Source organism: Canis lupus, chromosome 8, assembly GCF_003254725.2.
Source record: "Canis lupus dingo isolate Sandy chromosome 8, ASM325472v2, whole genome shotgun sequence".
Taxonomy (NCBI): Eukaryota; Metazoa; Chordata; class Mammalia; order Carnivora; family Canidae; genus Canis; species Canis lupus.
The window spans coordinates 3,075,269-3,101,472 of record NC_064250.1 but is presented as its reverse complement, the minus strand read 5'-3'; the positions used below and the strand labels follow the sequence as shown (position 1 = coordinate 3,101,472).

Below are 26,204 nucleotides of genomic sequence, written 5' to 3'. Positions count from 1 at the left end.
TCGATCAATTCTTCAGTTTTCTGAAGTACACATTCCATTTCCTTGTTTAATAAGTATCAAGAAGCAGCATGTAGTACAGAAGTTTATTAATTCTGTGGATGGCAAGATCACTTGGCTCTTTTAGATGTGAGAGCCTGTAATGGAATCCACTTTTAAAAATGAAGATCTCTATGCCCCTCACTCCCGTTTCCAGGTCTGGGGCATGGACTCCGTATCAAATCTTGTTTTGAGGCTGAGTCTTTGAAGAGAGAGTTCCTACCAGTCGAGCATGAACAGAATTCAGCCAAGCGTGTCACGCCAGGGCTGCTTTGACTTTGGCTTGGCACTGCTGCTATCAGAGCTGCTGTGAGGCTGATTCTTTCCATGCTGTAGCAGAGGGTTGTGGGTAAAGGTCTGTCGTAAAGGACCTGAGGCAAGAGAAAACAAATCTCGATGAACACAGGAAAGGAAGAACCACATCACAGATATTTATCCTGACAGGGTTATTTACCCCTAGCTGCTAGTTCCAACTGATTCTGCATGCGCCGTTCACGCTCCTGTAGCTGATGTGCCAGTTCGGCATTCTTCCACCCTGTGTAAAGAGTAAGACACTTAGTCTTATACCCACCTTTAGACTACTTCCCCCCAGTCCTGTTTCACTGAGGACAGGCCCTTACCTCTTTTGAAGCTTTTTAAGAAACCTTCCCGTGGAAGTAATTTGTTGGAGTCATGCACAACACGCTGGGGGATTTTTAGTATAGTTCGTACGGCTGGAATCCGGAGGCAAGCCACCTGGCCCAGGGAAAACATATTGGAGGAGAGCCAGTACATGAACACTGCCTGGATAAGAAAGAGACCATACTCAGGAGCTGTCATCTGCTATCAGCTTGATGGGAGATGGCTAGGCTCAGTGGAAAGGCTTGGAGCCAGTTCCTAAGCCATTACCTACCGTGGGGAAATGGATAGTTATGGGCAAGACTGCCAGGGGCATCACTCTGATCAGATTTCTCATCCACTGAAGATCAGAACTTTGCATACCAGTCTCAGCACCTAACTGCAAAAAAAAAAAAAAAAAAAAAAAGTAGCAAATGCATGTCAATTTTAGAGAATATGGCTCAGATTTCAACCTATCAACTATCTTATGCGGCAAAGAATGACAATTTAGCATAACTACTTTACCTCCACTCCCCACCATGCAGGCCTGGCACTTAACCAACCTGGGCTTACCTCAAGGACACCCCACATTGTAGCAGTGACTACCAGTGGTAATATGTAGGTGGGGTCAGACAGTGTGAGATCCTGGAACCACAGGAGGCCACCTGTCTGTAGGCTGGGCACAGGAAGATTGGCCATTTCTCTCAAGGCAATGAAGAAGGAGATGAAGATCGGGGCCTATTATTACACAGGATAAACAGTGTCAGGATCCTTTAGCAAAAGGGACATTTTCATTACTCCATTACTGAAAACACTATTACCACCACCTGCTTTTTTGGGGTCTAGGGCATGGGAAACAGAGGAGTTTATCTGACTGGTATAGGATAAAATAAGAAAGAAAGAGTTTTTGCTTACCTGAGTCAGAGGTAGAATAAGAGGTCTAAAGAGTTTAACATCATGCTTTTTCTGGTAAAATGTCATTTCCGAGGAGGCCTTGTAAACTGTGAATGAGGGGAAGTTAATGATTGGGCTAATTGTTACATCAGTAGAGGTGACCATCCTTATCACCTGGCCCATAAAATTTCTACCCGACCCTGGCCAGTCACTGGAAACATTAGGCCTTAGAAGCAAGTAGAGCTTTAGAACTTGCCCACCTCTAGCAACTCCTGATTTAGGCCATTCCCCTCCTTCAGCAGAATGTGAGGAAAGTGCAAATGTGGTCCTCTCCTATGCGCATTCTGTGTTTAACTCACACTCAGCCTGGTCTCCTGCCAACTTGGCCTCTCTGATTCGAGTGGAAAACTTCTGGATCTCCGGTAAGTGGTTGTGGATCTTGGCTGCTTCTCGCTGGCCCTTCACGATGAGAGGAAACACCAGGCAGCGGGCAAGGACGGTACCTGGAAAACACATACTAGGACTGGAGTGAAATTAAAGCAGTTCTTCAGTCAGAAGGTTGAAGGTTTTTAGGTCCTCACTGAAAGAGTGTTTCTTATTCTAGTCTTTTCAACACTGTGACTCTTGCTAAATGTCACCCAAAACAAAGGGCAGGGGTGATTTAGTTCTTCCAAGGCTTAGTCCTCTGCTTTGATATCATAAAAATTTAGCATTAACGTCTGTAAACAAATGGCCAAGAATACTGTTTATTTCCTCTAACAAAAGGAGGTGAGAGAAGATACTTTTCCAGCTCAGTGGTTTCTGAACTTTTCTGTTACCAACAGAATCCCTCCACCCTCAACCCTTTTTTTTTTTTTTTTCAGATTTTATTTATTTATTCATGAGAGACACAGAGCGGGAAAGAGAGAGGGAGAAGCAGGCTCCATGCAGGGAGCCCAATGGGGGACTCAATCCCAGGTCTCCCGGATCACGCCCTGGGCTGAAGGTGGCACTAAACCGCTGAGCCACCCGGGCTGCCCTCTACCCTCAACTCTTAGTGTAGCCCCAATATACATAACAGATAAAACTGAACTGCTCTGGGTGAGGGGGTAGTCTGGCTATAGAACTGTTCAGGCTCTGGCCTTTGCTTTTCTCAGAGTTACCATTATAGAACTCTGGGGCTCCCAGGAATGAAGTTTGAAAGCCACTATCCTAGAAATCCCTAAGGTAGGTAGTAATCTGGTGGCTTACTGCTTTAGCTCTTCCCCGTTTCTTTGCTTACACTTCCTATTTCCTGATAATTCCAACAAATATTTACTTAGGTTATACATCTGTAGACCAGCAAGAGGGTCTGAGATGAGAAGAGAGGGTGATGGTGTGTGTGGGGTGTGTGGAATATGGATTTAGGCTTTATCAACATTATGATGGCTGATGTGGGGTGGAAAGAGATGGGAAGCTAAGGATGAAACAGAGGATGCTAGCCCTGAAGGAGTAGACTGAGAACTGGGCAATGGCAATAGAAGTGTTCAGAAAGAGTGGAAGAAAATCAGGGAAGATGATCACAAAAGCCAAGGGATAGATTTCAAGGTTTAAAGTGTTTAACACACACACACACAAAAAAAATAAAGTGTTTAACACAGGACTCTAGGCTCAAAGGGATTAAAATGGAGGAGTAGGAACGATCCTGAGCTTCTATCCTCTCAAGAATTTACAAAAATCTACAGCTACATACAGAACTATCTCTGCATAAAGGACTTTAGCAGAACAGATTTTATTTATTTTTTTAGCAGAACAGATTTTATACACCTAAGTATATAAAGAAAAAGTCATCATGAGTTGGGTAGGAGGCACAGACATGATCCAGTCAGGACCCACAACTGGGAGGGATATAACAATCCTAAAGGCTTTCCCTGTGGAACAAAGGGTCCAAGTCCCATACTGAGTTCCCAGCCTTCCCCTGGAAGACAAGCCCCCACTACACCTGGCTTTGAAAACCAATAAGGCTTCTGCCTGTGTCTCTCCCTCTCTGTCTCTGTGTGACTATCATGAATAAATAAATAAAATCTTTAAAAAAAAAAAAAAAAAAAAACCACCAATAAGGCTTATACCTGGGAGGTGCAGCACAATCTCACTTGGTGAAGTTTCAGCACAGAGGCAGCAGTTTGAAAAATGTCTGGGCTACACATGAAGGAGATCCACGGACTAACTTTAGGGTATGCACTGGCAGGGCAGGGATCTGTTGGAACATTCTCTGGGGATGGAATAGCTGGCAGGCACCATTTCTAATATTCTCCATCTACTATGCTAGTACCGGTTTGATCAACCCAGCCCCTCTTAAGTGGCTCTCTGCACCCTTCTGCTGTCACACCCAGCAGGTGGTCTCAGCTTACACCACAGCCACCCCACCAAGCAGCCCCTGCCCTGCATATTAGAGCACCTGCAATAGCTGGAGCTCACAGCCACCCAGGAGGCCTGCCCTACCCACCAGTGGAATGCAACTGTCACAGCTGGGCTTCGTAGTCTGTGCTGGGGCCGATTCCCCACACCTGCCCACCCAACAGCAGTAGTAGCTGGGCCTCTTAGGATTGGGGAGGTGGGCAGCCCTGCTTACCAGCAGCATACCTGAAGAAGTTGTGGCTGAGCCTTGCAGGCAGCTGTCAGGGGATAGCCCTGCAAACCACTGAGCCTACACCAACAGTGACCCAGCCATAAGAGGGTACACACGGCCCACACAAAGAACCTGGCTCAGGTGCCCAAGAAGTTTGTGCTACAGCACACCTGCAAAAAGCCACTCCTTTAAGACCAGGAGACAGAACTGATTTAACTAATACAAAGAAACATAGAGAGTTAGGCAAAATGAAGAAACCAGAGAGTATATTCTAAATGAAAGGGTAAGACAAAACCTCAGAAAAAGAACTAAACAAAAGAGATAAGCAATTTACCAAATAAAAAGGTCAAAGTAATGGCCATAAACATACTCACTGAACTCCAAAGAATGAACACAATGAGAACTTCATTTTTTTTTTTTAAGATTTTATTTATTCGTGAGAGAGAGAGAGAGAGAGACAGAGAGAGAGGCAGAGACATAGGTAGAAGGAGAAGCAGGTTCCATGCAGGAAGCCTGGTGTGGGACTTGATCCCAGAGTCCCGCCCTGAGCCAAAGGCAGATGCTCAACTGCTGAGCCACCTACGCATCCCACAATGAGTTCAACAGAAACTATTAAAAAACCCAATCAGACCTGAAGAATATAGTAGTGGATATAAAAAGTCCACTAGGGATCCCTGGGTGGCGCAGCGGTTTGGCGCCTGCCTTTGGCCCAGGGCGCGATCCTGGAGATCCGGGATCGAATCCCTCGTTGGGCTCCCGGTGCATGGAGCCTGCTTCTCTCTCTGCCTGCTTCTCTCTCTGCCTGTGTCTCTGCCTCTCTCTCTCTCTCTCTGTGACTATCATAAATGAATAAAAAAAAAAAAAAAAAAAAAGTCCACTAGAGGGAATTAACAGATTGGGTGATACAGAAGAATCAAATCAGTGAAGACAAGGTAGTGGAAACCACCCAATAGGAACAGCAAAAAGAACAAAGAAAAATACTGAGGATCGTTTACCGAGCCTTTGGGACAACATCAGGTGTAACTAATATTGGCATTAAAGGGGTCCCAGGAGAAGAAGAAGAGATAATGGCTGAAAAATTCCCTAACCTGGCAAAGGAAACTGACATTCAAATCCAAAGAGCACAGAGAATCCCAAAAAGCCTGAAGAGACTCATGAATGGATCAAAAACCGCCCCCCAAAACAAAACCCACCTATATGCTGCCTACAAGAGACTCATATATGAGATGTAAAGACACAGACTGAAAGTGATGGACAAAAACATTGTATGGAAATGGAAAACTGGGGGTAGCAATACTTGTATCAGACAAAATAGACTAATAAGAGACAAAAAAGGGCATTACATGATAAAAAAAATCCCAAAAGAACATAACACTTGTAAATATGCACACAATACAGGGGCAGCTAAATACATAATGGAAATGTTAACAGGCAAAAAGGAAGAAACGGACAGCTATATCATAAAGGTAGGGGACTTTAACACTCTATTTACATTAATGGATAGATTGTCCTGACGGCAAATCAGGGAACTTGCTTTAAACCACACATAAGACCAGATGGACTGGGGTGCCTGGGTGGCTTAGTCTGTTAAGTGTTTGTCTTTGACTCAGGTCAGTATCCCAGTGTCCTGGGATAGAAACTCCAGAAGACTGCTTCTCCCTCTGCACCTCCTCATTGCTTGTGCTCTAAATAAATAAATACAATCTTAAGGGGACAAAAAGAAGACCAGATGGACTTAATTGACATACACAAAGCATTCCATCCCCGAACACCAGAATCAAAAGTGCTTGGCTGGCTCAGTTGGGAGAACACGCAACTCTTGATCTTGGAGTTGTGAGCTTGAGCCCCACATTGGGTGTAGAGATTACTAAAAATAAACAGTAGGGGACACCTGGGTGGCTCAGTGGTTTAGCACCACCTTCAGCCCAGGGTGTGATCCTGGAGTCCCGGAATCGAGTCCCGCATTGGGCTCCCTGCATGGAGCCTGCTTCTCCCTCTGCCTGTGTCTCTGCCTCTCTCTCTCATGAATAAATAAAATCTTAGAAAAAAATAGTAAATAAACTTAAAAATTACATTAAACAACAAAACCCCAAAATGGCAGAATATACATTCTTTTCTAGTGCACAACAACATTCTCTAGGATATATCATGTTAGGCCACAAAGCAAGTCTTTTTTTTTTTTTTTTAAAGATTTTATTTATTTATTCATGAGTCAGAGAGAGAGAGAGAGAGAGAGAGAGAGAGGCAGAGACACAGGCAGAGGGAGAAGCAGGCTCCATGCAGGGAGCCTGATGTGGGACTTGATCCTGGAACTCCAGGATCAGGGAGGCGCTCAACCAGTGAGCCACCCAGGCATCCCCACAAAGCAAGTCTAAAACTGAAGACTGAAATCACATCAAGCATCTTTTCCAACCACAATGGGATGGAACTAGAACTCAATGAAAAGAGGGAAAAATGGAAAAACCAAACATGTGAAGGCTAAACAAGTTACTAAAAATCCAATGGGTCAAGGAAGAAATGAAAGAAAAAAAAAAAAAGAAGATAGAAACAATTAGTCCAAAACCTATGGGATGCAGCAAAACCAGCTCAATGAGGGCAGCTTATAGCAGTATAGACCTACTTCAGGAAACAAGAAAAATCTCAAATAATCTAACCTTACAGCTAACTGAACTAGAAAAAGAACAAAGTCCAAAGTTAGTAGAAGGAAGTAACAAAGATTAAAGCAGAAATAAATGAAATAGACTTATAATGGAGAAAATCAACAAAACTAAGAGAGGGTTTTTTTTTTTTAAAGATGAAACTGATAAAGCTTTAGCCAGACTTGTCAAAATAAATAAGATCATACACAAAAGAATAACCAATACCACAGAAACACAAGGATTGTAAGGCACTACTGTAAACATTATATGCCAACAAATGGGACAACCTAGAACAGATACATTCCTAGAAACATAAGATCTCCCAAGACAAATCAAGAGGAGACAGAAAATCTGAACAGATTACTAGTAATGAAATTGAATGGATTATCAAACTCCCAACAAAAGTCCCAATACCAGACAGCTTCCTAGGTGAATTCTAACAAACATTTAAGAGTTAATACCAATCCTTTTCAAAGTTTTCAACAACAACAACAACAACAACAAAAAAAAAAAAAAAAAAAAAAAAGGAAAAAAGAGGAAGAAAAGCTTTCAAACACATTCTGTAAGGCCAGCACTACCCTAATACCAAAGACATCACAAAAAAAGGAAAATTACAGCCAATATCCCTGAACATACATGTAAAAATCCTCAACAATATATTAGCAAGAATGCATTGAAAGGATCATACATCACAATCAAGTGAGATTCTAGGAATGCAAAGATGGTTCAATATACACAACACTGATACACATTAACAAAAAGGATAAAAATCATCTCAATAGACACAGAAAAACCATCTGATGATAAATTCAAAATCCATTTATGATAAAAAGTCATAGTAAAGAAGGTATAGAGGGAATATACCTCAACGTAATAAAGGCCATATATGACAAACTCTCAGCTAAAATACTGGTGAAAAGCTGAAAGCTTTTGTTCTATGATCAGAGACATGGATGCCCATTCTCACTGCTTTTTTTTTTTTTTTAAGATTTTTATTTATTGGGCAGCCCAGGTGGCTCAGTGGTTTAGCGCCACCTTCAGCCCAGGGCCTGATCCTGGAGACCTGGGATCGAGTCCCTGTCGGGCTCCCTGCATGGAGCCTGCTTCTCCCTCTGCCTGTGTCTCTGCCTCTCTCTCTCCATCTGTCTCTTATGAATAAATAAATAAAGTCTTAAAAAAAAAAAGATTTTTATTTATTCATGAAAGACACGCAGAGAGCAGAGACATAGGCAGAGGGAGAAGCAGGCTCCCTGCAAGGAGCCCAATGCAGGACTTGATCCCAGGACTCTGGGATCACAACCTGAGCCAAAGGCATACGCTCAACCACTAAGCCACCCAGGTGTCCCTCTCACTGCTTTTAATTCAACATAGTACAGGTGTACCTTGGGGATGTTGCAGTTTTGGTTCTAGACTACCAAAGCAAAGCGAATACCACAATAAAGTGAGTCAAATGAATTTAATGGTGTCTCAGAACACATAAGTTGTGTTTACACTATATCATAGTTTATTAGGCGCAATAACATTATATCCAAAAACCCATGTATACCTTAATTAAAAAGTACTTTATTGCTAAAACATGCTAACCGTCACTGAATTTTTAGCAATTTGTAATCTTTTTGCTGATGGAGGGTCTTGCCTTGATGTTGATGGCTGATCATGGATCAGGGTGGTGCTACTACAGGCTGGGGTGGCTGTGATAATTTCTTGAAAAAGACAACAATGAAGTCGGCCAAATCAATTGACTCTTCCTTTTATGAATGATTTCTCTGTAGCATGCAATGCTCTTTGATAGCATTTTACCCACAGTAAAACTTCTTTAAAACATTGGAGTCAATCCTTTCAAATTCTGCCACTGCTTTATCAACTAAGTTTGTGTAATATTCCAAATCCTTTGTTATCATTTCAACAGTCTTCATAGCATCTTCACCAGGAGTAAATCCATCTTAAGAAGGTACTTTCTGGGATGCCTGGGTGGCTCAGCGGTTGGGTGCCTCCCTTTGGCCCAGGGCATGATCCTGGAGTCCTAGGATCAAGTCCCACATCAGGCTCCCTGCATGGAGCCTGCTTCTCGCTCTACCTAGGTCTCTGTCTCTCATGAATAAATAAATCTTAAAAAAAAAATCACTTTCTTTGTTCACCCATTAGCAATTCCTTATTCATTCAAGTTTTATGAGACTGCAGCAATTCAGTCACATCTTTAGGGCTCCACTTATAGTTCTCTTGCTATTTCCACTACATCCCTAGTTACTTCCTCTGTGGTCATTCATTAAGATGGAATCAATTTCTTCCAAACTCTTATTAATGTTGATATTTTTGACCTCTTCCCATGAGTCATGAATGTTTTTTATGGCATCTAGGATGGTGAAGCCTTTCCAAAAGCCCAGATATATCAGAGGGATCACTACAGCAGGTTTAGCCTTACAAAATGTACTTCTTAAAAAATAAGACTTGAAATTACTTAAAATTACTCCATGACCCATGGCTGCAGAATAGATGTTGCATCAGTAGACATGAAAACATGAGTCTTAAAAAAAAAAAAAAAAAAGAAAATATCAGTCTTCTACATCTCCATCTGAACTCTTAGGTGACCAGATGCATGGTCACCTTTTTTTTCCCCTGAGGACTAGGTCTCAACAGTAGGCTTAAAATATTCAGTCCATGTTCTAATTAGATGTGTTTTTCAGACTTTGCTGTTCTATTTATAGAGCACAAGCAGAGTAGATACAGCAATTTTCAAAATAGGAAATGAGTACTGGCTTCACCTTAAAGTCACCAGTTACATTAACTCCTACCAAGAATCTTGCCTGTCATGACTTCTGTCAAAGTCCTAGACGGCATCTTCTTCCAGTATAAAGCTGTTTTCATCTATGTTGAGAATCTGCTGTTTAGTGTGGTGACCTTCATTAATTCTCTTAGCTAGATCTTCCAGATAACTTGTTGCTTCACCTTGTATTTTGTTATGGAGATGGCTTCTTTTCTTGAGCCTCATGAACTAACCTCCTCTAGTTTCTTTTTTTTTTTAACCTCCTCTAGTTTCTAACTTTTCTGCAGCATCCTTCTCTCTCTCAGCCTTACAGAATTAATGAGGGTGTTGCTTTAGACTAACTAGCCTTTTACTTAAGGGAATGTTGTGACTACTCTGATCTATCCAGAAAACAGAAACTTTCTCCATGTCAGCAATAAGGCTGTTTCATTTTTTATATCTTGTGTTCAAAGGAATAACATTCAATTTCAAGAACTTTTTTTTTGCATTCACAACTTGGCTAACTAGCACAAGAGGCCCAGCTTTTGGCCTAAGATTTCTACATGCCTTCCTCACTAAATTTAATCATTTTTAGTTTTTGATTTAAAGTGAAACATGTAGGGACGCCTGGGTGGCGCAGCGGTTGAGCGTCTGCCTTTGGCCCAGGGCATGATTCTAGGATCCGGGATCAAGTCCCACATCAGGCTCCTTGCAGGGAGCCTGCTTCTCCCTCTGCCTATGTCTCTGCCTCTCTCTCTGTGTCTCTCCTGAATAAATAAATAATTTTTAAAAAATCTTAAAAAAAAAAAAAAAGTGAAACGTGACTATTTCTTTCACTTGAACACTTAGAGGCCACTGTAGGGTTATTAACTGGCCTAATTTCAATACTGTTGTGTCTTGGGGAATAGGGAGTCCTCAGGGGGAATGGCCGGTTGGTGGAATGGTCAGCACACACACATTGACTACATTCACTGTTATATATGGGCGCAGTTTATGACACTCCAAAACGACTGCAATGTATCACAAACACTAAGACAAATATAAATATTGTGAGAATTCCCAAAATGTGACCCAAAGACAGGAAGTGAACAAATGCTGTTGTAAAAATGGCACTGATAGACTTGCATGATGCAGGGTTGCCACAAATCCTCAATATGTAAAAAATGCAAAGCACAATAAAACAAGTTATGCCAGTGCTTGAAGTCCTACCACAGCAATTAGATGAGAAAAGGAAATAAAAAAGCATAAAATTGGGAAAAAGTAAACTGTTACTATTTGCATATGACACATTACTATATAGAGAAAACCCTAAGGACTTCACCTCAAAATGATTGGAATATATTAATTCAGTAAGTTTGCAGGATACAGTAGTATATATAGGGGCACCTGGGTGGCTCTGTGGTTGAGCGTCTGCCCTTCGCTCAGGTCGTGATCCTGGGGTCCTGGGATCGAGTCCCACATCAGGCTCCTGGCAGGGAGCCTGATTCTTCCCCAGCCTGTGTCTCTGCCTCTCTCTCTCTCATGAATAAATAAATAAAATCTTGTTAAAAATATATATAGAAACTCATTGCATTTCTATAGTGAACTATCAGAAAGAGAAATTAAGAAAACAATCCCATCCACAGTTGCATCAAAAAGAATAAAATACCTAGGAATAAATTTAACCAAAGAGGGGAAAGATTTGTATTCTGAAAACTGTTAAGACACTGACTTAAGAAACTAAAGGCAATACAAATAATGGAAAGATGAAACTGTGTTCATGGATTCAAAGAATATTATTAAAGTGTCCATACTACCTGGCTTCCTGTCCAAGATGGCAATGTAGAAGACCCTGAACTCACCTCCTCCATGGACACACCAAATCTACACCTATTTTTTTTTAATTTTTTTTTTTAATTTTTATTTATTTATGATAGTCACAGAGAGAGAGAGAGGCGCAGAGACACAGGCAGAGGGAGAAGCAGGCTCCATGCACCGGGAGCCCGATGTGGGATTCGATCCCGGGTCTCCAGGATCACGCCCTGGGCCAAAGGCAGGCGCCAAACCGCGCCACCCAGGGATCCCAAAATCTACACCTATTTACAGAGCAATTCCTCCTGAAGAACTGAGGGCTAATTGATCATCTTCAGCATAACAAAAGAGACCACAGAGAGAATGGCAGGAGAGATGGACACATGCTAATTAAGGGAACCTCCACAAACTGTGACCTGCAATGGGGAGAGACAACACTGTTTTGCCCTGGGCACAAAAAAAAGCAGTTTAAAAGGACAACTAGCAGTGCCTGGCTGGCTCACTTGGTAGAGTATATGACTCTTGATCTCAGGGTCGTGACATCATTAATAAATAAGTAGGCCACTAAATCACAAAGGAACTGGCTCTAGAACCCTGCCAGGCAGTGGGAGAGCTGCTGGAATTCTCTCCAGCTCTTAGGGGCTAGAGAGCACCACAGTTTACATTCTCCTTCCACCCTGACTGTACATATGGGAGCAGGGCCCAAGGGCCCCAGGGCCCTAGCCCATACCAACCCTGGATGCACTGGGGCACAGAAAGAAAAAAAAAAAAAAAGCTGCAACTTAAAAAGGATCCAGTTGTAGAATTCCATCAAATGGTAGGGTAGCTTTTGAAACTCTCTTTGGGTCGGCGGGTGGGGCTGGTGAGTACCATAGTTTATATTCCCCCTCCACCTTAAATAGCATAGATAAGAGCAGGGTATGTGTATCCTAGCCAGCCTACCTCCTCAGTGAGCCCCAGGATCTTAGCCTACCAAAGCCCAAGCCATCTAATCCAAGGCAGCCCCAGGGTGGCACATGCTAGGACACTCCTGGCCAGTGCTTATTATACCTCCAGCCATATGGTCAAAGTGACATAAGCATGAAGTAGCCTGAAACATCCCAGGCCTGCACCACTTCAGCTCCAGGTGACTTCCTAGGGTAACCCTGGTGCAGAGTGCTCTGGAACCGCTCAGCTCATGCCTGCTTTGGCTCCAGCTACCCTGCCAGAGTGCTCCCTGTATTGGAGTGCCCTAGAACACCCCCCAGCCCCAGCCTGTATCCACTTTAGCTTCAACTGTCCTGCCAGGACAACCTCTGTGTGGAGAACCCTGGCTTGCACTCACTTTAGCTCTGGTCATCCCACCAAGGCAACCCCAGCATGGGAGTGCCACACGACCTCCAGCTCATGCCAGCCACAGCTCTAGCCAGCCAGCCAGTCACCAGCTACACAGTGTACACAGGGGATGACCATACACATGACCATTTCTTCAAGTTTAGCTGTTCTGCCTATTTCATAGAAACAAACACAAAAAGTGAAGCAAAATGAGGTGGCAGAGGAATATCCAACAAATGAAAGAGTAAGACAAAATTTCAGAAAAAGAACTAATGAAATGGGAGATAATCAGTCTACCTGATAAAGAGTTCAAAGTAATAGTCATAAAGATACTCACTGGTCTAGGAGTGGATAAACTTAGCAAGAACTTCAACAAAGAGGGCAACCTGGGTGGCTCAGTGGTTTAGCGCCGCCTTCAGCCCAGGGCCTGATCCTGGAGACCCCGGGATTGAGTCCCACGTCAGGCTCCCTGCATGGAGCCTGCTTCTCCCTCTGCATGTGTATCTGCCCCCCCACCCTATCTCTCATGAATAAATAAATAAAAAATCTTAAAAAAAAAAAGAACTTCAATAGAGATAGAAAATATATACAGCGATCTCAGAAGGAAAGGGGGGGGGCAGAAAAATTATTGGGGGGGGGGGAAGCAAACTAAAAACTTCCTTAACATGGGGAAGGAAACACATCCAGATTTAGGAAGCAATGGGAGTTCCAAACAAGATGAAGCCAAGGAGGTCCACCCTGTAACATGTAATAATTAAAATGTCAAAACTAAAGGATTCCAAAAGGAGCATAAAAGAAGCAACTTAGTAACATACAAGAGAAACCCCATGAGGCTATCAGCTGACTTTTCAGGAGCATGATATATTCAATGTACTGAAAGGAAAAAACTTACAGTCAAGAATATTTACCCAGCAAGGTTATCATTCAAAATTGAAGGCAGGATGAAGAATTTCCCAACCAAAAGTCACAGGAGGGGCAGCTCGGGTGGCTCAGCGGTTTATCACCACCTTCAACCCTGGAGACCCAGGACTGAGCCCCACATCAGGCTCCCTGCGAGGAGCCTGCAGATTCTCCCCCTGCCTGTGTCTTTGCCTCTCTGTGTCTCTCATGAATAAATAAATAAAATCTTTAAAAAACAAAAACAACAAAAAGTCACAGGAATTCATCACTAAATTAGCCTTACAAGAAATGTTAGAGATTTCTTTAAGTGGAAAAAATTAAAAAGGCCATAATTAGAATTATGAAAGGAAAAAAAAAAAAACAAACCCAGGAGTAAAAGCAAACACACAGAAATATATTTAAAATGTACATATAAAAACATTATGTATTTATAATCTAATAGCTAATATGTTAAAAAACAAAAATAGTAAAATTATGTCTAAAAATTAGTTCAGGGACACACAAAATTAAAAGATGTAAAATATGACAATATAAACACAAAACATGGAAGGGGAGTAGTGAAAAGGGAAGTTCTTTTAGAATGTGTTTGAACTTGAGTGACCATCAACTTCATGTAGATTACTATATAATTAGAATGTTAAATATCAACTTCATGGTAACCACAAACCCAAAATCTGTATTACTCAAAAAATAAAAAGAAAACCAAGGGAACACTAAAGTCATCAATCACAAACAGAGCAAGAGGAGAAGAAAAGAACAGTGAAAAACTACAAAAACAAACAGAAAATAACAAAATGGTAGTAAGTACATACCTAACACTCATTACTTTATTTTTATTTTTTTATTTATTTTTTAACACTCATTACTTTAGATGTAAGTGGTCTTGATGCTCCAGTCAAAAGACAGAGGGTGGGCAGCCCTGGTGGCTCAGCAGTTTGGCGCCACCTTCAGCCTAGGGCCTGATCCTGGAGACCCGGGATCGAGTCCCCTATCAGGCTCCCTGTATGGAGCCTGCTTCTCCCTCTGCCTGTGTCTCTGCCTCTCTCTCATGAATAAATAAATAAATAAAATATTTAAAACAAAACAAAACAAAAAAACCATAAAAGACAGAGGGTGGTAGAATGGATTAAAAAAAAAAAACCCAAGACCCAACTATATCCTGCCTATAAGACTCACTTTAGACCTAAAGGTACATACAAGCTGAAAGTGAAGAGATGGAAAAAGATGTTTCATGCAAATGTAAATTAAAAAAGCCAGAGTAGGGACACCTGGGTGGCTCAGTGGCTGAGTGTCTGCCTTTGGCTCAGGGCATGATCCTGGGGTCCCAGGATCGAGTCCCACATTGGGCTTCCTGTGTGGAGCCTGCTTCTTCCTCTGCCTATGTCTCTGCCTCTCTCTATATATATCTCTCATGAATAAATAAATGAAATCTTTAAAAAAAATAAATAAAAATAAAAAAGCCAGAGTAGCAATACTTAGATCAGATAAAATACACTTTAAAACAAAGACTAACAGGAGACAAAGAAGGACATTACATAATGAACAGATTAATTAAAAGAGAGGACACAATAAGTGTAAATATCCATCTAATATTGGAACACCTAAATACCTAAAGCAAATATTAACAGACATAAAGGAAGAAATAAACAGTAATACAATAATAGTAGGGGACTTTAACAACCCACTTATATCAACAGATAGATCATCCAGGCAGAAAATCATTAAGGAAACAGTGTCTTTGAACACCACAGATGGGACTTAAAGGATATATACAAAACTTTCCATCAAAAAAACAACAGAATACATTTTTTTTTCAGAATACATATTTTTTAAGTACACATGTAACATTCTTAAGGACAGATCACATTGGACCACAAAAAAAAAAATCTCAATAAATTGAAGAAGACTAGGGCACCTGGGTGGCTCAGTGGTTGAGTGTCTGCCTTTGGTTTAGGGCATGATCCTGGGGTCCTGGGATCGAGTTCTACATAGGGCTCCCTGTAGGGAGCCTGCTTCTTTCTCTGCCTATGTCTTTGCCTCTCTCTGTGTTTCTTATGAATACATAAATTAAACAAACAAATAAATAAATAAATAAAATATTTAAAAAAATAAATTTAAGACAGAGATCATATTATGTATCTTTTCTGACCACAACAGCATGAAACTAGACATCAACTGCCAGAGGAAACTGGAAAAACAAAAACAAACACAAACGTGTGGAGGTTAAACAACATGCTACTCAACAACCAATGGGTCAATGAGGAAATCAGAGGAAATTAAAAAATGCTTTGAGACAAGTGAAAATAAAAAGTCTTTGGCACAACAAAAGTAGTTCTAAGAGGGAAATTTATAACACAAGAAACAAGAAAAATCTCAAATAATCTAACCTTACACTTAAATAAACCAGAAAAAGAACAAAGACCAAAATTAGTAGAAAAAAAGAAATAATAAATATCAGAGCAGAAATAACTGAAATGGACACTGAATAAAAACGATAGAAAAGATCAATAAGGGACACCTGGTGGCTCAGTCAGTTGAGTGTCTGCCTTTGGCTCAGGTTGTGATCCCAGGGTCCTGGGATTGAGTCCTGCATCAGACTCCCTGTGGAGAAGGGAGCCTTCTCATGAATAAGTCTTAAAAAAAAAAAAAAAAAAAAATCAATGAAACCAAGAGTTGGTTCTTTGAAAAGATAAGCCAAATTAATAAGCCTTTAGCCAGACCTACCAAGAAGAGGTTCCAAATACATTAAATCGAAAATGAAAGAGAAGTAACAATCATTACAGAAACACAAAGGATTACAAGACATTACTATAAACAATTATATACCAACAAATGGGACAACCTAGAAGTGGATAAATTCCTAGTAACATACAATCTTCCAAAACTGAATCTGGAAGAAACAGAAAATCCTAATAGACCGACTACTAGAATGAAATTGAATGGGCAAACTCCCAACAAACACAAGTCTAAGACCAGACAGCTTCACAAGTGAATTCTACCAAACATTTAAAGAATTAAGGGATGCCTGAGTGGCTCAGCGGTTGACTGCCTGCCTTCAGCTCAGGGCGTGATCCTGGGGCCCAAGATCAAGTCCTGCATTGGGCTCCTTGCAGGGAGCCTGCTTCTCTATGTCTCTCACGAATAAATAGAATCTAAAAAAAAAAAAAAAAAAAGTTAATACCTATCCTTCTCAAACTATTCCAAAAGATAGGAGGAAGAAAAGCTTCCAAACTCATTCTACAAGGCTAGCATTATCCTGACACCAAAACCAAAGATACTACAGAAAGAGAAAACTATACGGGCCAAAAAATCTGTGATGAACACAGGTGCAAAAAACCCCGCAATTATTACCAAACCTCATTCAAGATTACATTTAAAGGCAGGATGCCTAGGTGGCTCAGCGGTTGAGTGCCACCTGTCTTTGGCCCAGGGCATGATCCTGGGGTTCCAGGATAGAGTCTCGCATTGGGCTCCCTGCATGGGGCCTGCTTCTCTCTCTGTGTCTCTGCCTCTCTGTGTGTCTCTCATGAATAAATAAATCAAAAATCTTAAAAAAAATACATTTAAAAGATTATTCATCCTGATCAAGTGAGATTTATTCTGGTAATGCAAGGATGGTTCAATAGTCACAAACCAATGTGATTTACTACATTAACAAACTGAAAGAAAAACTGTATGATCATCTTTTTAAAAAAGAGATATTATTTGACAGAGAGAGAGAAAGTGAGAGTGAGCTTGCACAAGCAGAGGGAGTGGGAGAAGCAGGTTCCCCGCTGAGCAGAGAGCCCAATGTGGGGCTCAATCCCAGGACCCTGGGATTTTGACCTATGCCAAAGGCAGATACTTAACAGACTGATCCACCCAGGTGCCCCCTAATCACCTTAATAGATGCAGAAAAAGCATTTGACAAAATTCCACATCTGTTCAAGATAAAACTCTCAACAAACTGGATTTAGAGAGAATATACCTTACCATAAGAAAGACCATATATGAAAAACCCAGAGCTAACATCACACTCAATGGTGAAATACTGAGATCAGTAACAAGCCATGTCTACTCATGCCACTTTTATTCAACACAGCACTGGCAGTCCAAACCACAGCAATCAAACAAGAGAAAGAAATAAAATGCATTCAGACCAGTAAGAAAGAAGTAGAACTACTTGCAAAATACATGAAGATATACATAGAAAGCCCTATGGACTCCACTAAAAAACTGATTACAAGTAATAAATGAATTGAGTAAAGCCACAAGATACAAAATTAATATACAGAAATCTCTTGTGTTTCTATGCACTAATTATGAAGTATCAGAAAGATACTTTCTGATACTTGTAAACTCCATTTACAATTGCACCAAAAAGAATAAATATCTAGGGATAAATAACTAAGCAAGTGAAAGACCTGTATTCTGAAAACTAAAAATACTGATAAACTGAAAATGACACAAATAAATGAAAAGATGTACCATGTTCATAGATTGGAAGAATATTGCTAAAAAATGTCCTGTTCACTCTACCCAAAGCAATCTATACATTCAGTGCAATCCCTATCAAAATACCAATAGCATTTTTCAAAGAACTGGAACAAATAATCCTAAAATTTGTATGGAACCACACAAGACCTTGAATACCCCAAATAATTTTAAGAACAAAATTGAAGTTATCACAATCCCAGATTTCAAAATATATTACAAAGCAATAAAGCAGTAATGTACAAAATAGATACATAAGCCAATGGAATGGAACAGAGTCCAGAATAAACCCATACTTATATGGTCAAATAATCTTCGACAATGGTGGCAAGAACGTATAATGGAGAAAAGATGAACCAAACTCTTGAATAAATGGTGTTAAAAGTGGACAGCCACATGCAAACGAATGAAACTTCATCATTTTCTTACACCATATACAAAAATAAAACCAAACTGGATTAAAGATTTCAATGTGAGACCTGAAACCATAAAACTCCTAGAAGAAAATATAGGTAGTAAACTTTTGGACATCAGCCTTAGCAACATATTTGTGGATATGTCTCCCCAGGAAAGGGAAACAAAAGCATAATAAACTACTGAAACTATACCAAAACAAAAAGCTTTTTGCACAGTGGAGGAAACCATCAACCAAACAAAAAGGTAATGTACTGAATGGGAGAAGATACATGCAAATGATAATCAATAAGGGGTTATTATCCCAAAAATAATACAATTAAAAAATGGGCAGAGGACCTGAGTAGACATCTCTCCAAACACAAGTGGATGGCCAACAGACACATGAAAAGGTGCTAAACATTACTAACCATCAGGGAAATGTAAGTCAAACCAAAATGAGGGATCCCTGGGTGGCTCAGCGGTTTAGCGCAAAAAAAAAAAAAAAAAAAAACCAAAATGCGGTATCACCTCAACACTTATCAGAATGGCTAGACTCAAAAGACAAGAAATAACAAGTGTTGACAGAGATGTGGAGAAAAGAGAACTCTGGTACACTGCTGGTGGGATTGCAAAGTAGTGTAGCCACTATGGAAAATAGTATGGAAGTTCCTTAAAAAATTAATAGAAGTACCATGATCCAACCATTCCACTGCCGGGTATTTACCCAAAGAAAATGAAAACACTACTTCAAATATATATATGCACTAGGGCACCTGAGAGGCTCAGTCTGCTGAGAGGCTAGCTCTTGGTTTTGACTCCGGTAATAATCTCATGGGTCATGAGACAGAGCCCTGCATCCAGCCCTGCACTCAGTGGGGAGTCTGGAGAGTTTCTACATCTGCCCAGCCCCCTCCCAAACTCATGCACATGCTTGCTCTCACATGCTCTAAAATAAATCTCAAAAAAAACCCAAACCCCCCAAACCAAAAATATATATCCACCCCTAAGTTCACTGCAGCATTATTTATAATAGTGAAGATATGGAAGCAACCTAAGTGTCCAGTGATAGGTGACTGGATAAAGAAGGTGTGGTGTACACCAACACAATAGATTATGCCGCCATAAAAAAGAATATCTTGCCATCTGTGACATGAATGGACTTCTAGGGTATTATGCTATGTGAAATAAGTCAGAAAGAGAAAGACAAACACCGTATAGTTTCACTTATATGCAGAATCTAGAATAACAAAACAGACTCATAGATACAGAGAGAATATTCTGGTTAGGGATCCCTGGGTGACGCAGAGGTTTAGCGCCTGCCTTTGGCCCAGGGCACGATCCTGGAGACCCGGGATCGAATCCCACATCGGGCTCCTGGTGCATGGAGCCTGCTTCTCCCTCTGCCTATGTCTCTGCCTCTCTCTCTGTGTGACTATCATAAATAAAAAAAAAAAAAAAAAAAAAGAATATTCTGGTTGCTAGAGGGGAGAGGGTTGGAGAAGATGGGCAAAACAGGAGGAAATTAAAAGGTACAAACTTCCAGGGGTGCTAGGCTATTGATGGAACATGTGGCTCTTGATCTTGGGGTCATGAGTTCAAGTCCCATACACCCATGTGTGGTCTGGGATCACAACCCTGAGATCAGGAGCTGCACACTCCATCAACTGAACCAGCCAGGTGCCCTGGGATTGCTTAAATAAATAAACTTAAAAAAGGAAAAAAAAAAAAAAAAAAAGGGTACAAACTTTCAGTTACAGATAAAGAAGAACATAGGGATGCAATGTACAACATAGAGAATATAGGTAATTATTATAACTCTATATGGTGACATGGTGATCACTTCCTACTATGTATGTTGAATCACTATGCTATATACCTGGAACATAATATAGACTACACTTCAATAAAATAAACTGGAAAAAAAGTTTAGAAAAGTCAAATGTGAAAATAAGTTTAGCAATGATGTCACTAACCAAATGAGGTGGTATGAGATTTCCAAAAAAACAAAAGTCAGATTGCTGAATGTCAAAGAGTGGAAAGAAGTCTACTGTGTGCAGAAGTCTTTTATTTTATTATTTTTAAAAGATTTTATTTATTTATTTATTCATTCATTCATTCATTCATGCGACACACGGGGGAAACACAGGCAGAGGAGAAGCAGGCTCCCTGCAGGGAGCCCAATGTGAGACTTGATCCCAGGTCTCCAGGATTAGGCCCTGGGCCGAAGGCGGTGCTAAACCGCTGAGCCACCCGGGCTGCTCACAGAATAGTCTTTTAAATAACAGCTATGAAAGAAGAACTAAGGATGAAAAGAAGGGACTTTTCCTTAAGAAATCCATGTTATGCTTGGACGGGTTTATATTTTCAGAATAGTGCAGTAAAAACAGAGAAGCAGAACACAGGGAAAAGGATGATTGCTGGAGTAAGGTGTAGGAAAAACAAAATTTTAAAGTATAGTCTTAGCCCACAAGACTATAATGTGGGCATCTTCCAATTTGAGGGGTTTAAGCACCTGGCCTAATCTTCTGTTGTCCAGCTTCATCACTGTTAACAAGGTTCCTTACTCTAACCCCAAACTCACATTCAATATCTATGTTCGGGACACCTGGGTGGCTCAGTGGTTGAGTGGCTGCCTTTGGCTCTGCCTTTGGCTCAGGGCGTGATCCTCGAGTCCCAGGATCGAGTCCCACATCAGGCTCCCTGTGTGGAGCCTGCTTCTCCCTCTGCCTATGTCTCTGCCTCTCTCCTTCTCTCATGAATAAATAAAATCTTTAAATAAAAAAAAAAAAAAATCTGGGATCCCTGGGTGGCGCAGCGGTTTGGCGCCTGCCTTTGGCCCAGGGCGCGATCCTGGAGACCCGGGATCGAATCCCACATCGGGCTCCCGGTGCATGGAGCCTGCTTCTCCCTCTGCCTGTGTCTCTGCCTCTCTCTCTCTCTCTGTGACTATCATAAATAAAAAAAAAAAAAAAAAAAAAAAAAAATCTATGTGTGTTGAGTCCCAGGTGATTCAGTGGTTTTATAATGACCTTTAGGAAACATAAGTAGAGCATATCTAAGTGTCAAGAGCCTCTATCCCTCATCTGAGGGCCTCATCATCTGCTTTTCTGACCCTAAGCTTCTACACTACAGTTGACCCTTGAACTACATAGGGTTTGAACTGTGGGGGCCCACTTATATGGGGATTTTTCTTTTACAGTACTGTACATGTATTTTCTCTTATAATTTTTTTTTTAATTTTTTTTTTATTTATTTATGATAGGCACACAGTGAGAGAGAGAGAGGCAGAGACACAGGCAGAGGGAGAAGCAGGCTCCATGCACCGGGAGCCTGATGTGGGATTCGATCCCGGGTCTCCAGGATCGCGCCCTGGGCCAAAGGCAGGCACCAAACCGCTGCGCCACCCAGGGATCCCCTTTCTCTTATAATTTTAACATTTTCTTTTCTCTAGCTTACTTAATTGTAACAATATAGAATACATGTAACATACAAAACATGTATTGACTGTTTAAGTTACTGAAGAGTTAAAAGTTATAAATGGATTTTCAGTGTTGGTGCCCCTAACCCCCAGGTGGTTCAAGAGTCAACTGCATTCCCTCCATCCACTTACAGAACGGGCTAGCTTTAAAGTTCTACCCCTAGTTTTCCATTTCCTCTACCCTTGATCAGGATGTGTTCCCCTTACATGCAGCGATGGCCCCCCACCAAGGTAGGCCTAGATTAACATGCATAAATTCCAGTAAGTTCTGAATCAGTCCCACTGGGGTGTATGACCCCAGCCCCAGTTCCGCGAAGCTCTGTTCGGCAGCAGCTTGGACTACATCTGCGGTCTCTCCAGAAGCCACCTCTGTTACTGCTGTGGGTGAGGGAGTTGCAGGAATGACAGGAGGGGCCTGAACCTGTGCAAAAGGAAGTCATGTGTAATACTCAGTTGGGGGGACATAGAGAAATCACACATCCCCTAAGATAATAACTAGTATCAGGTTGTTCTACTGACTTTCTACTTCTTGTTCTCCCAGTTAGCCTACAGTGTACAGAGAATTGAAAGCTTGAAAAGGACATTTTATTTTTTCCTCTAGGCAGGAAGATATGTTACTTAGAGTAAGATTTCATGACTTCCGTTCCTAATAGTAAGTTATTTCTTCTATCCGCGTTTTCCAAACTTCAGTCATTTGAGTATCACTGGCACGACTTTGCAGATACTGAAACTATCATAATTTTTATTTAAAACAATTCAGTTTTTAAAACCCAAATATTTACTTGGCCTCACCATTAGAAATATTAATATTCACGAAGTCACTGATATGCAAGTTACAACTTTTCTAATACACACGCACACCTGGAATCACCTCTCCTACACCGTCACTGGCTTGCCACCACGATGGCAAACAATGCTTTGAATATAACGTAAATCTCTCCTGCTGTAGTTTCGATCATTTTCCCACTGACTTGAAAATCTATCCGAAGCAGAGGTGCTACCATTCCGGGGAGCCGTATGAGGTGTGGCCAAGAACTCTGTGCCACATTCCCTAGTTATAGTTAACAGAAAATAAAATCAACAAACGCCATTCCTAACGTCGCAGGGGCGGTTCGCCTCTTACCTGGGCTTCTGCGAACAAGATCACAGAGGTACTGAGGCCCCGGAGGCCAGGAGCCGCGAGGACATAGTGCGGGCGATCGCGGCACCGGCCCGCCGCCAAGAGGAGCCCCGCGGTCGGCGGTTTTCGCGGCCAGGGCAAGGGCCCTACGACGCTGTGGAACTGAGAGGATGAAAGAAGGATGGAGCCCTTTCATCGGGGACAGACGTCGCTCATCATGCTCACTCGCCGCCACGAAGCAGGCAGCCCGCTAGCACAGGTGAAGGGATTCTACTCTCCGCGCGCAGACGGCTGGCCCGGAGGCACGCAATAGGGAGTCGTGGCTCTCGGTTACCGCAGGCCCACCCCGGAGCACAGAGGACGGAGGTCGAGGCTCAAGTTTCCGCGGCAGGGGCGATACGGGACCCACCAACAGGCAACAATACGCGACCCCTGAACGCTCAGGGTCGGGGACGGAACCCTCCCGCGTCCTCAGGCAAGTCGAGGTCAAGAGAGGCAGGTCCCGGCGAGCAGGTCAGCGCCTGCTCATGCTGTTCGTGGCACGGGCTGTCTCGGGCTCGGGCCATGGGGATAGGGCCGCATCCTGGCGCTTAGCCCTGGGGGTTCCTTACCTGACGCCGTGGCTGTAACAGGCGCAGAAGTCCCCGCCGTCCGCACATGAAGCCCAGCGCCATCTTGCCGTGAAGGGGACTTGCGCTCGCGCCTGCGCACTCATAACTTTAACCTCGCGGAAAGAGGCCCTTTTGGAAATGGGCCTGAAGCCAGAGCTGCTGCCGCGGTCAGGTGGTCAAGGAGACTGGAGCTTGGCGGCCATATTTGAAGTGGGTAAGAAGACGCTAAGGGCCCTATTAACAAGATCTCGCAGTGTTTTCTGGAGCTAGGGACTTCGTCGTGTAGTAACTGCAAAAACCTGGGGAATTTTGCTATCTTCTGCAAATCCGTGATTCTCCTCAGACTTGTTGAGTTAAAGAATAAGTTCCGAACGGGCTTGACTGGGCTTGGCGTGAATTTTTCCTGTCTAGCGATGTTCTATTCTTACTGCTAGATAATATTGTAATTGTAAATTAAGTGAAATGTGGGGGTAGTCTGGCGTCTGATAGAAATTGAGGGAAGGCAGTTTATAGGAAATATTTTCCTCCCAGATAAAACGACAAAGCTTGAAGAGGGGACCCCACCTTTCAGCTTTCCCGTCCTTAAGTGGGGTTGTGTGAGTATCATCTTGTGACCAGGTGGGAACAAATCTAAAGATGAAAAGCTAACATGTTGAAGATGGTATGGAAAAGACATCAATACTTGCTGATGTCCTTCAGGTATTGCACCAACCTTGGTACTACCTGTATCTAGACTTTGTTGTGTAAGATAATTAAAGATCTTTATTGTCCAGACTCCAGGTTTCTCTTGCTTTGTTGTTTGCTTCTTGAAGCTGAAAGCGTTTGCAAAGATAGAAGAGGTGAAATTCTCTCTTGACGAAAAAAAAGTTCTGCTTGGAAAGCTGGGGGTTGGTTATATTTGAACTCCTATAAAGCCTTTTAAATTAGGGTGCTACCCTCCCCCCACCCCCGAGTCCTTTTTGAATAATGTGTAGTTTGGAAAGATACAATAGCCTGAAATTATTTCAGTCGCTATTTGGGTATGATTATGAATGTGATAGAAACTTCCTTTATCTCTATCCTCTAAGGTATGTTAGTAATCATCCCCCAAGCATATGGCCCACTGAGATACATCTAAAGGATCTCATGACTAAAGTTTTATTAGATAGTGATAAATAACCTCATCCCAACAATAGCTAGCTCTCTTGAGGTCCTGGAAATCTTGCTTCCAAAATTCCTCAGAGACTTAACACTATCCCTAATACCCTCCCAACTTGAAACTATATAATGAGCCACTCCTGATGACCCCAGGGCAGCTTTTTCTGCCCACAGGTCCCGTTGCTGTGCTTTAATAAAACCACGTTTTTGCACCAAAGACGGCTCAAGAATTCTTTCTTGGTGGTCAGCTTTGAACTCTAACATCTTTCCTACATCAAATGTACCTGACAGAAGTGGTAAAGATGGGCAAAAAATATAACCCAGATTTAGTAATAATAGGGGTTATGACCAATCACATATATTGGGTACTATTGTAAATAAGATTTTAAAGTTTGCTTTAAATAATTAATATAGTAAGAGGTAATGACAAATATATAATTATAGGACACTTGGGGGGGGGGGGGACCCGAACTTACTTTGGTGGCTCTAAATGAACTAGTATTTATATCCTATATAGTCTTATACAGCCACTATAGAAAACAGTAATGGAAGTTTCTCAAAAAAATTAAAAATAGAACTACCATATGATCTAGCAATTCCATGTCTGGGACTATATCCAAAAGAAACAAAAACACTACATCAAAGATAGCTCTGAACCTTTATGTTCACAGTAGCATTATGTATGATAGCCAAGACATGGAAACAATCCAAATATCTGTGGGAGGATGAGTGAACAAAGAAATTGTGGTATAAATATACAATGGAAATTTATTCAGTCACAAAAAAGAAGGAAATACTGCCATTTGTGACAACACGGATGGACCTTGAGGGCATTATGTTAAGTGAAAGAAGTCACACAGAGAAAGACCAATACTGTATCATTTCACTTTTATGTGGAATAAAACAAAACTCCTAGAAAGAGAGGTAAGATTTGTGGTTACCAGAGGTGGGTGGGGGAGGTAGGGAATTGGATAAAGGTGGTTAAAAGGTACCAACATCCAGTTATAAAAAAGTACTGGAGATGTAATGTACAACATGATGATTATAGCTAATGTGGTGTATTTGGTATGGTATATTTGGAAGTTGTTTTTTTTTTTTTTTTTTTTTAAATATTTTACAATGAAACAACTTAGAATCAGCTTTTTTTTTTTTTTAATTTTTATTTATTTATGATAGTCACCAAGAGAGAGGGAGAGAGGCAGAGACACAGGCAGAGGGAGAAGCAGGCTCCATGCACCAGGAGCCCGATGTGGGATTCGATCCCGGGTCTCCAGGATCGCGCCCTGGGCCAAAGGCAGGCGCCAAACCGCTGCGCCACCCAGGGATCCCTTGGAAGTTGTTAAAAGAGTAAATCTTAGGAGTTCTTACAAGATAAAAACCATATTTTTTTTGTATATGAAATGATGGATATTAACTAAATCTGTTGTAATTATAATATCTGTAAGTCAAATCATTATACTGTACACCATAAACTTATACAATGCTATA

The 26,204-nt window shown here is 41.6% G+C and overlaps 1 protein-coding gene across 1 annotated transcript; it reads right to left on the bottom strand.

Moving 5' to 3' along the window:
• Window positions 1-69: 69 nt before the first annotated feature.
• On the bottom strand, window positions 70-24,348 carry OXA1L (OXA1L mitochondrial inner membrane protein). The gene is made up of 10 exons (XM_025442824.3): window positions 23,580-24,348; window positions 22,972-23,130; window positions 22,056-22,269; window positions 1,887-2,030; window positions 1,549-1,634; window positions 1,207-1,371; window positions 929-1,033; window positions 657-819; window positions 491-571; window positions 70-407 (listed from the first exon to the last, which is right to left on the bottom strand). Exons 1-10 carry the CDS (start codon window positions 23,640-23,642, stop codon window positions 280-282), a joined length of 1,308 nt encoding a protein of 435 aa, XP_025298609.1. The 5' UTR covers window positions 23,643-24,348; the 3' UTR covers window positions 70-279.
• Between the last annotated feature and the right edge of the window lie 1,856 nt (window positions 24,349-26,204).

What these genes read in the sequence shown, in the direction of transcription:
- OXA1L (XM_025442824.3), bottom strand. Translation starts at nt 23,642, where the DNA reads ATGGCGCTGGGCTTCATGTGCGGACGGCGGGGACTTCTGCGCCTGTTA. An exon ending in TGTTACAGCCACGGCGTCAG is followed by an intron (nt 23,131 to 23,579) that starts GTAAGGAACCCC and finishes TCATCCTCTCAG; the next exon opens with TTCCACAGCGTCGTAGGGCC. An exon ending in TAACTATCCATTTCCCCACG is followed by an intron (nt 820 to 928) that starts GTAGGTAATGGC and finishes TTTCTTATCCAG; the next exon opens with GCAGTGTTCATGTACTGGCT.